The 15,932-nt window shown below is 39.9% G+C and overlaps 2 protein-coding genes across 2 annotated transcripts; both read right to left on the bottom strand.

The window, feature by feature from the left end:
• Positions 1-1,286: 1,286 nt before the first annotated feature.
• Positions 1,287-5,049, bottom strand: rpl36 (ribosomal protein L36). The gene is made up of 4 exons (XM_049588433.1): positions 4,936-5,049; positions 4,177-4,271; positions 1,735-1,869; positions 1,287-1,411 (listed from the first exon to the last, which is right to left on the bottom strand). The coding sequence occupies exons 2-4, from the start codon at positions 4,267-4,269 to the stop codon at positions 1,322-1,324; spliced, it is 318 nt and encodes a 105-aa protein (XP_049444390.1). The 5' UTR covers positions 4,270-4,271; positions 4,936-5,049; the 3' UTR covers positions 1,287-1,321.
• Positions 5,050-5,756: 707 nt separating this feature from the next.
• slc5a9 (solute carrier family 5 member 9) lies at positions 5,757-15,923 on the bottom strand. The gene is made up of 14 exons (XM_049588398.1): positions 15,784-15,923; positions 14,408-14,526; positions 14,016-14,087; positions 13,611-13,715; positions 13,183-13,347; positions 12,906-13,011; positions 11,520-11,600; positions 10,843-11,048; positions 10,322-10,457; positions 9,708-9,815; positions 9,415-9,565; positions 8,378-8,546; positions 7,802-8,017; positions 5,757-7,669 (listed from the first exon to the last, which is right to left on the bottom strand). Exons 1-14 carry the CDS (start codon positions 15,803-15,805, stop codon positions 7,358-7,360), a joined length of 1,968 nt encoding a protein of 655 aa, XP_049444355.1. The 5' UTR covers positions 15,806-15,923; the 3' UTR covers positions 5,757-7,357.
• Between the last annotated feature and the right edge of the window lie 9 nt (positions 15,924-15,932).

The raw sequence follows: 15,932 nt of genomic DNA, 5'->3' as shown, positions 1-15,932 counted from the left end.
AAACCTATTTTTGTCATACTATGCTGGAGTTAAGTTCACAGAATGAATGTTTAGCAGACAAATCTGCTACATTTAATTCCATACCTGATTGCAAATATGGGATCTTCAAAAATACAAAGTCAATGTGCTCTTCAACACTCTGAATATCTACTGAATGATACTGAATATTAGACCAACAGAAAACCAATTACTCAATCATATTAGATTTCTTTAATGACCATATCTGTGGGTCTGGAGCCTCACTTTATTAGGGTTTATCTGTATTTATTTTTTGCCTGTCGCAGTTTGATAGCTGATTTCTTCAATATTTAATGTCTACAATGAAGAATCATCCCTACAGATGACCAAGATAATTGCATGTTCCTGACCTCAAGATAGGAAGGGGAACTTTCAGTCTTTACTGAGGCAGAAACCAACTGCACACCATAATTAACACAATTATGTAATTTTCCCACCGGGCTGTTTTTGAAGGGGTGATCTGGATAGTCAGTGCTGTAATTTTTACAATGTTCAAAGTTATTTGTCTAAAAAACCTAAACATTTCAGTAGCATTGTTTTGAATTAATCCCTCCAGTGTCTAACAGACAATAGTCAGTCTTTATGGCAGCTTGTGTGTGTTGGTGGAGGCCAAAGTTTGAATTGGACCCAGAAGTTAGATGTTTAATGATTTAATAATGCTCAACTGAGCAGATTGCACACAGCAGATTGAGCTTTTTGTACAAACATTTCTGCGAGGCAGAGATGCTCACAGAGCAGATTTAATACTCACCAAACTCAGTTTTGACGGGCAAAGCTGGGGACTACAGTTTATGATGTCACTAACTGGCTAATATGAATGTCAAAGAAAAGAAGTCAAGCTGATCTTAAAATAATTGTACCATGATTAAGTCATTCATTCAACATCTATATGCTATTAGGATTAGTCTAATGAAGGTCAGCAAGATAGCATGCCCATTTTTAAAATATGTATTTTTTACACCAATTTAATGAGTCATATTTTTAATGTGTCAACAGTAATCATGTGACTGATTAATCTGCTTTGGCTCGGTTTCCCTCAACTATTACAGTAGGCTGAACTACATGGAAAATCCACACTGTAATTTCTGTAACACCACCTGTGAACTGCAGTGTGCTTTATTGGTATTCTGACAACATAGAACAGAGCTGAAGTGGAACTCATTACATCAGGGATCAACGCATGTGCTGGACATGAACCATCAGAAGAACCAGATCTGATAACTGCTTGACAAAAGCAAAGCAGATGACAAATGGACCACCAGTCTAGATTCTGTAGTTTAGCAAATGTTTATTGAGTGACATATTAGTCCTTCTTGGCGGCAGCTTTCCTCATGGCAGCCAGCACGTTGCTCAGCTCCTCTCTCTTTCTCTTGGCGCGAATGTGAGTGCCAATCTGTGGAGGAAACACAGCAACATTAGACTGATCCAACATTGCTAAACCCCACTACGCACAGGACAGATTCAGAGTGAGGCTGCACCCTTTCGTCTTATACAGTGCAGCGAGCTGGTGCCTCACTGCTTCTGTACGGGCCTGATCAAATATACATACTGTGAATTAGATTTGTAAAGCTGTGTGTTAATGTTGCGATATTAAGATCAATCACTGAACATCTGTTAAACTCCAACAGAGAAGAAATTGATGGGAAAATGCTGCTGTGGCTGTTCAGTGGGTGTCATGCTCCTTAAAGCACCCTGACATAACAAATGCAAACTCACCCTCTTCTTGATAAACTTGAGGGCTCTCTTGTCCTTAGACACCTTCAGCAGCTCCATGGCTCGCCTCTCATATGGAGCGAAACCGCACACTTCGCGGATCATGTCGCGAACAAACTTGCTGTGTTTGGTGAGACGCTGCAGAGGAAACACAAGGTGTACAAAGACAAAGCTTTTAAACATGATCTGCTTTATCTGAACTGTGTGATCACTTTTAAACTCTTCATGGCAGAAATTCTGGACACTGTTATGCATCACATCTTCAGCAGCAAATTTACAGCATGTTACCACTGAAAAAATATCCAAGTCTTACGACAATGTGATAATCACACACTTGTTTAAAAAAAAAAAAAAAGAGGGGTGCTATGAGGTTTGTAAACCACCAGATGTCACTGTGCTTGCAGAGTTTAAAGCCCTAAAGCTTTACAAGGCTTCATCTGCTCATTCACAGATCTTTAATAGCACAAATCACATTCATACATTGTAAATATACATAATCTTTTCAAGGCTCAGTACTTTCTTAAAATGACTGGTCATAGTAGTTGTTTGTAAACTTAACAGCAGGACGAGGTGCATTTGTTGGCAACCAGTTCTCAACAGAGGATTAACATTCTGTCAGCAGGTTTGAGTGTATGTGGGATTAGGTTTGGGCTGCTACTAAAAATTATTTCGATTATAATTTCATGTTAGTTATTTTTCTTTTTTGACTGATTAATCCTCTGGGGCTGAAATGTTCTTCAGAAAACCTCATCACATCAGCCAAGGCTGACAGATTCAAATGCACTGTCCAACCAACAGTCTGAAACCCTACAGCATTTTGTTTGATATCACAGAAGACAACCAGCAAATATTCACATCTGAGAAGCTGAAACCTGAAATTTTTGCTATTTTCCTGACATGATTTAAACAAATAATAACCGAAATAGTGAATCGACTAATCATTTCAGCTGTAAAATATGTTTCATTTAAGAATTTGTTATCCCGTGCAACAATGTGGCTCATTGTGTTTGTAGTAGTTTTGTGGAGCTCTATGGCACAGAAGAAAAACATATCAGGTTCATAATAACAATTTCTTAGTTTTAGTCTTTTCAAAGGATTTGTTGATGGAAAATATTAATATCACCAGACCTCTCTGCAGGCTGCAAATTGTTTCTATGGTGCGTACTTCAATGATCTGATGTTAAAGCTGTGAACCATTCAATGTAAAGTCATTAGGGCTGTCAAACGATTAAGTTTTAAAATAACGATTAATCGCATCTTTATGATTCCAATATTTTGCTATTTTGCTTTTCAAAACAGTTTTGAAGTCCATATTAACAAGGTCGAACAACTTTCACCAGAGTGTCTTAACTGAGAATCAAATGAATGCAAAGAAATTTACTGTCTTAACTTTAACATTTGTTTCTTTCAAACTGGCACCACTCTGCTACAACAGTTTGGTTTTAAAACCATGACTTAGAGATAGGAGAAGCCCTCAGGGTGCTTATTCTGTGAAATACAGTGTTGTTTTCTCCTGTACGCCAACCCATTAAAACACAGGAGTGCAATGTCCAATCAGTGTCAATATGATTTGCAGTTACAAGATCATTTCGATTACTAACTGACGTCCAATGATCCCCAGTTGATGGGAAAACATTTGCACTTCTCAGGAGTTCCAGTATAGTTGTATTCTCTGATTCATACAGGTACAGTTTGCGTGAAACTACTGTTCCCCACGACAGAAAGGCATATGACTGGTCACAACGTGCCAACCAGAGGACGTCCCTTACACCTGAGTCTATCACGATGGTCTGCAGTCAGTGGCCACTCATTTAGCAAACGCTGGAGTTCGTTTCTTCGATTTGGTTTCATCCACGTCTGTGGCGATTTGTACACTCCAAAATAGTGCTTTGCCAGCTTTGGTGATGTGGTTGCCCGCTGACATCAGTCTGACTGCACCTGTGTGTTTAGCTCACAGGTGGCAGCTCAAACTCAAAGTACTTGGGTGATATTTTAATTCCGATTAGCACAAGGTGCATATTACTTCTGACTTGTTAACTGAGCCATCTGGGGGTTTTATAAAGTGAAATGACCCATTCAAAAGCAAAGTGGTTTCAATCACTGAGGCAGGAGACTGCTGCGGCAAATTGACTACAGTGCATCGGAGAGACAAAATAGCAGCCCCGGATTAACACAATTGCAAAAAAAAGTGTTATGTTTAAGCCTTAACTGCACTGCCATTACTTGTTCACGCTGCTATAATCAAACACTGATCACTTTAAAGTTGATTTCAATTTCACACATCTGCACCCAAACTACAAAACACTAGTGGAATGACAAGGTGTAATGTGAAGTTGCAATAAACATCTGTATACCAACTCCTCTCAAATCTGCTCTCTGCAATAATGAAATAAAAACGGTATGACCAGGACTGACAACTAGAGTCACTCAACAGCAGATACTCACCCCACGTCGGCGGCTGTGTTTGGGAGCAGTCACATTTTTGGTAACTGGATGGCCTTTGTTAAGGCCCACAGCCATAGGGTAGCGTATAGCCATGTCTGCAGAAGAAGACACACAAACATCAGTTACATACAAACAAGTCTTACATGGGCTGCTTGGGGACATCACATCCCATGTCAAGCTATCACACACTGTAGTAGCAGCACCCAACAGCACCCACATTTCCAACTGTCAACAACAGCACACTATTGATAGCACAACAGAGCAGGTTTAACTTCAGTTGAAAAGTCCTCAGTACACTGAAATAGGGCATTACTTTTCATTCGACTACCTCAATGTGTGGGTTACTCAGTAGTATACAGTAGTGATACAGTAGCCAAGTGTAACGTTATAGCTTTCACACATGTAGAAGATCAATTTCTATACAGTTTATCCGACAGAGGCCTGCCAACATAAGAACAGGTTTCGTACTAACCGTCTGTGTACAGCACGTATCACGACTGTAACTCTTATAAAACACTGTCAGTTGTGAGGAATAATTAGCTGCAGCATAGCCCTGAACACAGAAACATGGATGCCGCTTAGTGTCTGAGGCGGCTTCAACTTTTCGTCCGTTTTACATGTTATCGTGCGACAATACTGGAGACAGACGTTAGGTGAAGTCTGTAGTCTGATATAGTTTCATTTTACTCGGTAAAAATGGACGGATGGCGGAGATTATGCGTGGCTTTTAGTTGATAGCTGTCAACATTAAAGTCTTACCTGCTGTCTATGATGGCGGTCAAGCCGGAAGGACTGGCGGATGAGCGAGGCGGGGTAATGAGAGGTTTGACCCGGAAAACGACTTTGAGTCGTCGGCAGAGAGGCGCCCCTACCGGCCTGGAGGAGGTACTGTTTCAGTTTAGTTTATTTTGGTCATATTGCAACCTTGAAATCTCAAATACACTGGAAGGTAGACAATAAATAAACATTAAGTTAATGCTTTTCTAGCAAAAAAGACAAGAAAAGAAAAGGTTAAAAGAAACAAACAAAACAAAACGAGGTTTCTTCCCAATTTCCTTCTGGCCTCAGGATTTTGGGTAGTTTTTCCTTGTCTTCATAGAGAGATCAGGCTGGGTCAGGAGCTGCTGCTCATATGGGCCTATAAAATCCAATTAGCAAAGCATGATGTAGGCTAAATGTAATACTGAGCCATTCAAATAAACTTTAATTCAATTTAAATCCAGTGAATTCACCTTGTCCTTAGACCACAGAACATCATCATACCCTCTTTCTGATTGCATTTCGAGTTAAATAATGGTTTGAATCTACCTCCAGGCTTTTGTCTCCATTAAGGTGACAAGATGCACAATAAATAATAGTGACAGCAGAGAACTAAAAAAAATCAACAGTTAGATGCTGTGATATAAGTGAATCAGGGTTTGTAAATAAAATACACGTGGAGTTTGGATTATTTCTCAGGCCTGATTAAAAATATTTACTATCTGTCATTAAGAAATTTGTTTTTTAATTCATTTGTTCACTTGAAAATATTGATAATAGGTAATAATAATGAGAAGACAAAGAAGAGCTTCTTTCACAGCAATGATACTTTTAATGGGAAATTGAATAAAATGCCCTTCAATAGAGTGACATATAAGCAAATAAAAAAGAATAAGAGACTCTTAAACAGGCAAATATAAAATGTGGGCATATGGTAAGAAACGTGTATTTCAGAGGTTTTGAAAAGTGATTTAAAAGACAGCAAACATAAGATCCTCTGGCAGGGAACTCGGGAGCTGAAGGACCCTCTCTGAAAAGTGCTTGAGTCTTAAAGCCAGCAGTGGAGAAAGTATTTATATCCTTTACTTAAGTTAAAGTTCCAGTACCACACCGTAAAAATACTCTGTCACAAATAAACAATTTAAGTGGCGCTTTACCCTATGAGCCACAGCTGCCCCATTCATTTGTAGCCTCCTCTAACTTTGAAAGTTTAGATAGGGGCTTAGAATATCATGATGGAGGTATATGATGGCCATCCTCATGCTCTGTTACTTCTCATAAGTCATATGTTGCAGCAATTTTCATAGATTGAATGCAAAATATAACCATTTTGACCACTCAAGAACTGATAACAAATTGCCAAAACTCCCTTTAAAATACCACATTAAGATGTCAAGACCCTGAGGAGAGGAGCACCGCAGAGAAATCCATGCTGTGATTTGGCATCAAAAACTGTCTTTGTAAGAATTGCATTTTTCTGTAATCAAGTGGTTAGCACTTTCTGGAACCTGCTGAGAAACCCCCTTATTGTTAATATACATATGAATGCCATACTGTACATCCTCTAAATGCCATTGAGGTCTCTTGTTTGTTTTTGTAAAATTTCATGAGGCTCCGATTATCTGAGAGGTCACTATAGGTCATTTTTTACAGTGAGGTAGAGCTTCAAAACATGGTCTCATTCCAGGGGCTACAGTGGGGACTAACATTCATGAGATCATCTTTATTTTGTTGCAAGTGGTCCCATTTGTTGCGTGTGTTGTAAAATTGTAATTAGCCACGAAAATCAGAGGTGAACTGGATTTATTACGAGGGATCCAGCTAGAAACAAATTATGGGTGGGCACCATTTCAAAAGTCCAAGATGTCCACCGCAGACAATTTGAAAACAAAATAAAAATATTGATTTTGGGGTTCATCGCACTCTAAACTTTCCAAAAATGTATGGTTAAGCAACTCCCCTAAGATTTTAGGGAAAGTTACAATCAGGCAATAATGAACCTGACAAATAAAATGTATAGGGTATTATTATGATTATTATTATTATTATTATAGTTAGAATCATTTGAAAAATATACTATGAAAAAACAATTGGTGCATAAAAATACCCAGAATGCAGGAATGTCTGACACTCAAAATCTTAAGGGCAAGGACCCGTAGACTGTCCTCTTGATTTCTTTCCTCCATTAACATACTATATTCATAGATCATTATGGAATGATTAATTCATAGATATTTGGGAATTGATATATGGACCACTTTCTTCATGTGTTGGTTAGTGTGGTTAAATTGGATTGCATTATTAGACATTCCTGATGAGACACCGCTAAATGTTGCACAGAAGACAGATCAAGCACAGCAGCTGATCAGCTGGACCAAATACCAGTCCAGTACATCAGTCTATCCTCACTGATAACACCTCATTAGGCAAAGTATCCCCAGAGAAACACATTAACAGCCAGTAGTAGCAAGGCGTTTATATTGCAGACTCTTCTCCAGAGCGGCTCCTCGTGCAGGGAGGTCAGTTCACTGGTCTCAGTCGCTGGAGATACAGAGCCAGAGCTCGGACTCGTCAAACCACAGAGCCACAGAGCTGCTCTCCGCCACCAGGATTGTGGCAAGTGGTCAGAGTCAGGGCTGACGTCAGAGACCGCTGGGTCAGAGGTCATGGGGGGACCTGTGAGGTCGATACGAGGCTCCTGGCTGTGTCTGGACCACCAGGTCAGCCTATACAGCTGGAAAGGAGAGAGGAGGCTGAGCCCATCAGTCCCTTAGCTTTGAAGCAAAACTATCGAACTGTTGACTGTAGTTCAGAGGAATTTTACAACTTAATACTTGTGTTTATGAATGTATGACAGGTTTCTTACATGTTCCTTAGGTATTGGGGCAGTGGCCAAGCTGACAGCAACAATGATGATGCAGGTGAGAGCCAACAGGATGAGAGCAAAGTACAAGTAGTGGACATCAGCCAGGATTGCAGGCCGATGATCAGGCTGTCCACAGGAGGGAGCTGCATAGGAGAACTCCAGAACCATGCGGATCAATCCTACTACAAGTCTGATCATCAGACCCCAGAATGCACCCTGAGTAACACACACAAACACACGTGCGAAATATGTAATGTAGAGTAATATGGAATCAGCAAAGTAAAAAGCCAACACTGAAATGAAAAGGGCCTTAAGGGTCTGTACGTTGGCCTGTCGTATAGAGTTGCCCAGTGTCAAAATCTAATTTTCATACTTTTATTTACCTGGATTTATAGCTGTATGTTGAGAGCTTACAGCTTGAATATGTAACTACGTGCTCAGGCTACAGCGGCTATGGAGATACGAAATGGAGATCACATGAACTGTAATGGGCTGCTTGTGTTTACTCTCCTACAAGTTTGCGATGCAGGTAGATCATGTTGATTGTGTATATGTGTGTGTGTGTGAGACAGAGACCTGCTCGTTGGCACGTGGCCAGAAGATAGCCATTAGGAACACAGCGGTAATTGGAGGAGCGAGGAAGCTGGTCACTGACTGGATATAATCAAACAGCTTTCCACTGTTGGCTGTTTGGATGACTGGAATCCACAACAGACTAAGACACACCAAGACCAGGATGAACAATCTGAAAATACACAAAATATTATTATGTCAGCTTTGGATGAGGTCAAAATAGTCTTCAGTCATTATAAATAATATCTTGTAGAAGTAGGCATAAGATATCCATTGGTACCAACCATGTTGGCAAAGCTTTTCAGGATGGAGGTTACATTACGCTCCAAATGCAGGGTAGATTTTGGTGAGGGAACAACTGGCATGGCCATTGTCAAAGGGGTGCCTTAAGCTCTTACCTCAAGATATGTGAATGAAAATGGGTTCTATGGGTACCCACAAGTCTCTCCTAAACTTGAGAAGGCTTGTTGCCAGCAAATGTTTTGTTCCTTATAGTCAGTGTTCATTAAAGCTGTATATTTGTCTTTTTAAGGAAAAGGACAATCAGCCTATTTGAAGAAAGATGAATCTTCTAACACGTGTAAAGATACATGACACATTAAAACAGGATTGTTAACGATACCAGTGTTCATCCATGCACATCATATAATTAGTAATATTAACTGTAAAATAAGAAGCCAAAGTGTATCAGTATGCAATTCTGTAACTCTCAATATTGACATCGTTTTCAACTAGCCTATTCCAGAAATTAAGTTATGGCTCATGGTTTTGTTGTACTCCCCCCAGGTTTTTCAGCGGCCCCATCTGGCCCAAAAAAATAACTAAATTCCTGGGGCACCACTGCAACTGAAAGAGCAATGACTTGTCTTCAAGCAGAGCTTGTCTGAAAACAGATCTTTTGGTTTCAGGAACTTCTTTGGAAAAATGTCTGGAGGCTATGAAGTAAAGTCAGTTTTAATTGTGTAGCCCAGTATCACAAAACACAAATTCGCATCAGTGGGCGTTTTCTGATATGTACCGTTGAGTCTTCACACCCCTACCTTCCAACTATCATGAGCTCCCTCTCTGAGGCTTTGGGCCTGGCTTTGTGGTAGAGGTCCAGTGTAAACAGAGTGGAGCTGCTGTTAAAGATGGAGGTCAGAGACGACATCAGAGCAGCTAACATCACTGCTAGCATCAGACCACGGAGACCTGCACAGAGAGAAGGATCAAACCCCACACAATGACAACTAAACGTCTATCTGCTGATGAAGACACTGTCATACACTTGTTTAAGTCTAACACAAGTATTTCATTTTAAAACAAGCTTTGCATGGGTTTGTGTGTGACTCACCAACAGGCATTAGCTCCACCACTAGTTTAGGGTAGGCGATGTTGGAGCAACCAACTGAAGCGCCACAAACACTGTTACACACTCTTGGATCCACACAACCTACTTCATCTACAAACACACCCAAACACAGAGAATAAAGACACAGTTAGTTACGGGAATTTGCTTAGCTTCCACAGTTTGTAGGCTTCTGTCTTTCTCTTAAATGTTTCAGAACAAACAACAACTTTCTGTATTAGCCACACTTCAAAATATCATACTAGGTTTGTTTATGTTGTATAGATTGCACAGGCACTTTACATTACTGATAACCATTCAAAAATGCTGTAGTATTTTAGATTTTGGAAATCTTTCCACATCTCAGACAGTTAACCTCCAGAGACACCACAGTGAACATTATGTCTGCTATAAATGTATTACATGTGACTGCCTGAATGATAATGCATTGAGTTTAACATTGGATTTTTCTTCTCAAATTCAAGTTAGGGTGAGTAAATTATATACAAATAATCATTTCGGGTGTGAAGTATTCCTTGAAAAAAACCCCCCACTGAATTTCATGCTTCCATGAATACAATTTACATGGCAGTCCGACATAGAGGGGCAGACTGACTGACCTGGGAACAGTGCTCGGCTGATCATGCCTGGCATGACGATGAAGAACATGGGCAGCACTTTGAGGTAGCCTCCCAACACGCTGCCTGCTTTGGCATGAGACAAGGACTTGGCTGACAGAGACCTCTGGACTATAACCTGTACACACAAATGTACATAATAGTATTTGCTTTTCTATACTTATGAGGACTCTCAACTTGCTGTAATTTTTGCAAACTGTTACTTGGACTTGTGGTTTGGATTCTTGGATCAGTGTTACATGACATTTGATAACAACAGACAAATAGTTTGGTCTCACTGATTTCTAATCATGGCCTTGTTTAAAGAACTCACGAGACAGTAGCTAAATCAACTCGAGTGTTTATGATGTCATAAAGAAAGCACACTTTATCCATCAATTATCCAGTTATTTTACTGTTCGTCTGATCGAATGCAACTAATAAACCCAAAAAAACCCAAAGACTTAGAAATGACTGATAACTTAAACCAAATATCTTCGAGTCATTAGTGTGGGTAAAGTCACCTGATCTGTGCACCAGACCCATGTAGCCAGTACAGTGAGCCCAAACACCAGACCTGGCCACGGTGTATCACCTGACACAGGGTCTCTGAACAGGCGGAAGGCGTCACTACGAGGCAGGTGGCAGGTGGTGTTGGGGACTATCACCGAAGGAACAGCTGACATATAATGATCCATAAGACCCTCATACCAGCCAACTTTGGAAAACGCTGGAAAATGTACACACACACACACACACACACACACACACACACACACACACACACACACAGTCAAGAAAGGCTTCAACATGCTGGAGACCAGCTTTGTGGAAACAGTAGCACAGTAGCAGTCTACGCAAGTCTGTGTGGACTTTTTTGGAAACTGAAAATACAAATTGTGCCTGTGATGACTGAATTGATGCTGATTAAAACTTTTTGTTTTTCAATAACTGATGGTAACTGATATTTTGTACCAATAATGAATATCATTGAGTGAACATTTTTATGTCAAATACCTGTGAAAGAAATAAACATCGATTCTACCCACTTTTCTTTTCCTGTCACATTCACATTAATACTAGAGGGTACTTCATGGGCAAGGTATGAAATTGTTCAATTCTAAAATTAAGTTTGTGTGTGTGTGTGTGTGTGTGTGTGTGTGTGTGTGTGTATGTGTGTGTGTGTGTGTGTGTGTCCTACCTATGAACATTAGTGCGAAGGCTCCCCCAACCATAATCACAGTCTGGAGCGCATCAGTGTAGATCACTGCTGCCAAACCACCTACAGACACACATATATACATTTGTGTCAGAGTATTAGGACAATAAAACCTTTGCTTCATGAAAAGTTTGTTTTAGAAAAGGCATAAGCAAGATGGGATCAAATCATTGTTTTAAATCACTGACTTTTACGTGAGAAAAAAAATCTTGACTCAAAGTCAACTTTTCGAGAGCTTTCAACCACATCTTCTGTAGAAGTTGCCACCACAAGCATCCCAGTGGGACTCTTTATTAGTGCGGTCAATATTCTAAAATATTCTGTAATATTCTAAATTTGATTATAACACCGAATTGTAAACACAAATCAAAACAAGCAAATAAAATACATTTGATTGTGAAAATTAATATTTGGTTGTGAAAAAACAGCAGCACTACCCCTGCTGTCTGCCTTGCAAGTTCTCTTGTGGGCCACTGCACTGAATGCACTGCATGATGAGAGTCACACTTTTATTGATTGATAATGAAAAGTAGGTCAAGCTGAACAAGTGAATAATTTAACAACATTGAATAACGCATTAGCAACGAATCGTTCATTTGATCAGGCTTTAGGAGACAGCGCGTTCTCAGTTCTCACTGTAGCACCAACCATGGTGCAGAGAGAGACAGGAGTTCCAAGGTCAAGAACCAACTTTCATGCTAAGTGATTTGATTTCATTTACACCTCCACAAATACACTTTCACACCACGGCAATTAACAGAAACTAATTTTATCATTTATAATGCAAATGAAAAATAATCTAGCAGCACACTAATGAAGAACTGTGACTATGACTTTGTCATTCTGGGGACTTCTGTTCTGGAGAACTGATAAGTTTAAAGTGATGTAAAATAATATTATATTCAGCTGTTATTTATCTTCCTGTTCAACTCAGGTGTGTTGCAAAAGCTGTCCAACCTAGTAGTCTGCTTCCAGACTTCTGACTCACCACTTGCATTTATCTCTGGTTTGTTGTGTGATTTAGTTCACTCAGGTGTTGTGGTCACTGGCTGTTTATGACAAGCAGTCAGCCGGTGAGGGCATTATAGTAGTGACAGAGTTGGTGACAATCATGAATGAGATGAACTTGACTTACAAAAATAACAACTCTTATGTAAACTGACATATCAACAGAATAACAGCAGCATGACAGATAACTCATCCTGATTGGTTAGGGCAAAACAACAACCCCTGGCAAGTAGGCTGAATCAGACTGAATGAACAAAGTTAAAACAAATGGACATTCTCTATTTTCCATTTTCCATTTATTAATGTTTACAATAATACATTATAAGAAGTTTTTATGTGTGTGTGTGTGTGTGTGTGTACCTGCCACAGTGTAAGCAGCAGTGACCAGCAGCAGTATACCAGTGGACAGGTAGAGATCCCAGCCCATCGACACCTGGATGAACATTGCCCCCGAAAATATATCTGTCTGGGTAACACACACACACACACACACACACACACACACACACACACACATAGACAAATTATTCTGCTGTGTCTCGGATTGTACCTCATTTGTGTGTAGCTTTGGACAAAACAGTCTGCCAAATAAATAAATGTGTGAGTGTGTGTGCGTGTGTGTGTGTGTGTGCCTTACAGATATTTTGGTGAAGATGTAGAGGATGAGTGACAGAACAGACATGTATATGCGTATCCTCTGGCCTCCAAAGCGTTTGGCCAGGTATTCAGGCATGGTCACCACACCAGCAGAAATATAGACAGGGATGAAGATCCACCCCAGAGCCACCAGGACCCACGCTGCCTACACAAACACACATACAGGCTCAACAACACACTGTCAGCATTGTCTGCTAATGTACTTTATTGTCAATATAACTTCAGTAGACAAGGTCGATATTATGAGTCAAGTCAAGCTGGTCTGAAGAATGCAAATGGTTTTTACATCTGGCCTCACCTCTCAATTCTATATACATATATATATATATATATAAAGAAGAGATGAACAACAGGTCGCCCCGTTTCTCTTCCATAATCACACATATAGTGTCAGACTGTGTTCCTTACATTCCATTCAAATCCCCCAACAGCGATTCCTCCGGCTGCTCCTGTTCCCGCCAGACCAATAAACAAACCGCTGCCAACATTACTGGACATCAGAGACGCTCCAATCTGTAAACATATTGATAATACTCAATAACAACAAAAGCTTGTATTTACTTTCACAAATAAGATGCTAGTTCAAAAATTCAAAAAAGTGTATTTATAGATGATATGAAGTAACTGTTCTGTAATGTTACGGCAGGTGTAAGAGCAGCAAAATGTAACTGTTCACTACAAAACAGACCAAAAATTCAGGCAAAAGAACAGCACACTATGTTGACAAAGCCTTATTGTATATACAGTACAATATAGCACATTAACATGGAACTGAGAACCAAACATCACTTCAGTCAGAAGTTTGGTACTCACAGGCCACCAGGTCATTGAACGGCCAGCCAAGAAGTACCCCCTCACAGTGGTGCGATTAGCTCGCATTGATGACTGTAGGAGGGACAGAGGTACAGGTTAGGCCAGCAGTTCACTTAAAACTGAAACTAATGTGTTCTAATGTGTAATATCACACATCTGATACTGATACTATCCAGGGATAGCACCTGATTGTGTTTTAGGATGCTATATCAGCATTTGTGGAATCCAAAAAACAGTTAATAGTGAAATTTGACCAAGTACGCTGTTAGCACACTGGGGTTTAACAAACTATCACCAACACCTGTCCACCTGAGATAGGTCTTAAGGTATTTTAAAGATATTATGAAGAATAATGGTGATGGTGTGAGTGTGAAATGAGTTGAGCCATTTACCCAGATTCCAACCACCATGACAAAGACAAAGTAGACGACAACCACAGTGATGTCTGCAGCGTCCACACTGATACTTGGGTGGGGTGGTGCTGCAGTGGTCAACCCAGAGGAGCTGCTACCTGCAAGCCAAGTATAGAGTATCATGTCACAATGATAGCATATTCTTCTCTTAGACAGAAACACTACATGCAGCAGCTATGTAAAAAAAATCAAAGCAAACAGAAGAAATATAAGAACAATACATAAAAGACAAACTGTCACTCAACAAGACCATAGAGGATGCCAGGATGTCAGCTGTGACAGCAATGGGGTTAAATTTCAGACTAGCATGTGGGAAAGATTTGTCTTCTGCAATGTAACATGTAGTCCTGTCTTTGAACACAAAAATTATATATATATATATATATAATTATACTTTATGTTACTTATTGTACAATTTTGGTGTTTTTTCTGTTGGAAAGGGGCTTTATCTTGTGTAGTTTTGGTTATATACACATAATTTACTTCCTGTGCATCTTTAAACTTTCTTTTCCAGGTGGGCCTAAACATTTTTAGACTGCAAAAAGATTAATATGCTTCTAAATCATAATGTCATATTGATAACGTCACAACAGAGAAATATGACGTGAACATTATGGACAGCTGTTAAAAGATGCTTGACTCATCTCTTCTCTTGACTTGTCTGAAATACTGGTTACCTTCTCTTTTACTCTCTGAAATCCGTTGTCTTTTCCTCATGCAGGGTCTTTTCTTAATTTGCAAAATGTGGACACACTAATATTTATAACTTATAATAATCATACTCTACTGGAAAGTGGAAGTCCGTCCAGTTACTCAGAGCTTTATGATGATCATGTTAGTCCAGTCAGAGCTCTGAGGAAATGTTAGGTGCAAAAACAAATACTCCAAAAGTGCACAGAAATTAAAGATATGAGTTTTATTCCTGTAGCCTTGATCATGGAGGGGCAGTTTGTTATTTGAAGCTGTTGTGGTGTGTTGTAATTGAACTAAAAGATATGTTGTTGGCATTAACAGTGAGTACCTACAGCACCTTGCATCAACAGGGACCAAAGATACATCTCTCAGCTGCTTCTTCCTCATTATACCCCTCAGCCAAGGTGTCCAAAGCAAAGGTTTTTGTCTTCCCGGGGCTGAAGGTAACATAGTAATACTGCTGTTGTTCCTGTTAGGAGCTGCTGAATCAGGTGTTTTAACACAACCCTGTTTGGTTTGTATCTCAGCTTCCACCTGTGCCCCTGTCTTACTCTGGAGAACGATCTATAAAATCTGCTTTTCACATGCCATAAAAACAAAGCTTGTTGTCGTATAAGCAGTCGTCCACAGAGCCAACAACATGAGTTAAAGAAGGTTCAGACCTGTAGTCGGACTGGCAGACATGTTGATTCCAATCTTCCAGATCGTGTTGACTTCTCACAGACACTCAGTGTTTCTCCAGTGTTTGAGTTCCTGTGACTCTGTGACAGTTAGCCGATCCTGCTGGTAACCCTGACAGAGGTGTGTGAAT

Source organism: Epinephelus fuscoguttatus, linkage group LG10, assembly GCF_011397635.1.
Source record: "Epinephelus fuscoguttatus linkage group LG10, E.fuscoguttatus.final_Chr_v1".
NCBI lineage: Eukaryota > Metazoa > Chordata > Actinopteri > Perciformes > Serranidae > Epinephelus > Epinephelus fuscoguttatus.
Note: the sequence above shows the minus strand (reverse complement) of the source record. Positions and strands in the feature narration are given on the sequence as shown.

Coding starts and splice junctions, on each gene's coding strand:
- rpl36 (XM_049588433.1), bottom strand. CDS start 4,269: ATGGCTATACGCTACCCTATGGCTGTGGGCCTTAACAAAGGCCATCCA. Junction 1,870..4,176: donor AACACAGCCGCCGACGTGGG/GTGAGTATCTGC, acceptor TTTCCTCTGCAG/CGTCTCACCAAACACAGCAA. Junction 1,412..1,734: donor TCAAGTTTATCAAGAAGAGG/GTGAGTTTGCAT, acceptor TTTCCTCCACAG/ATTGGCACTCACATTCGCGC.
- slc5a9 (XM_049588398.1), bottom strand. CDS start 15,805: ATGTCTGCCAGTCCGACTACAG. Junction 13,348..13,610: donor TTGGGGGATTTGAATGGAAT/GTAAGGAACACA, acceptor GTGTTTGTGTAG/GCAGCGTGGGTCCTGGTGGC. Junction 13,012..13,182: donor ACATCTTCACCAAAATATCT/GTAAGGCACACA, acceptor TGTGTTACCCAG/ACAGATATATTTTCGGGGGC.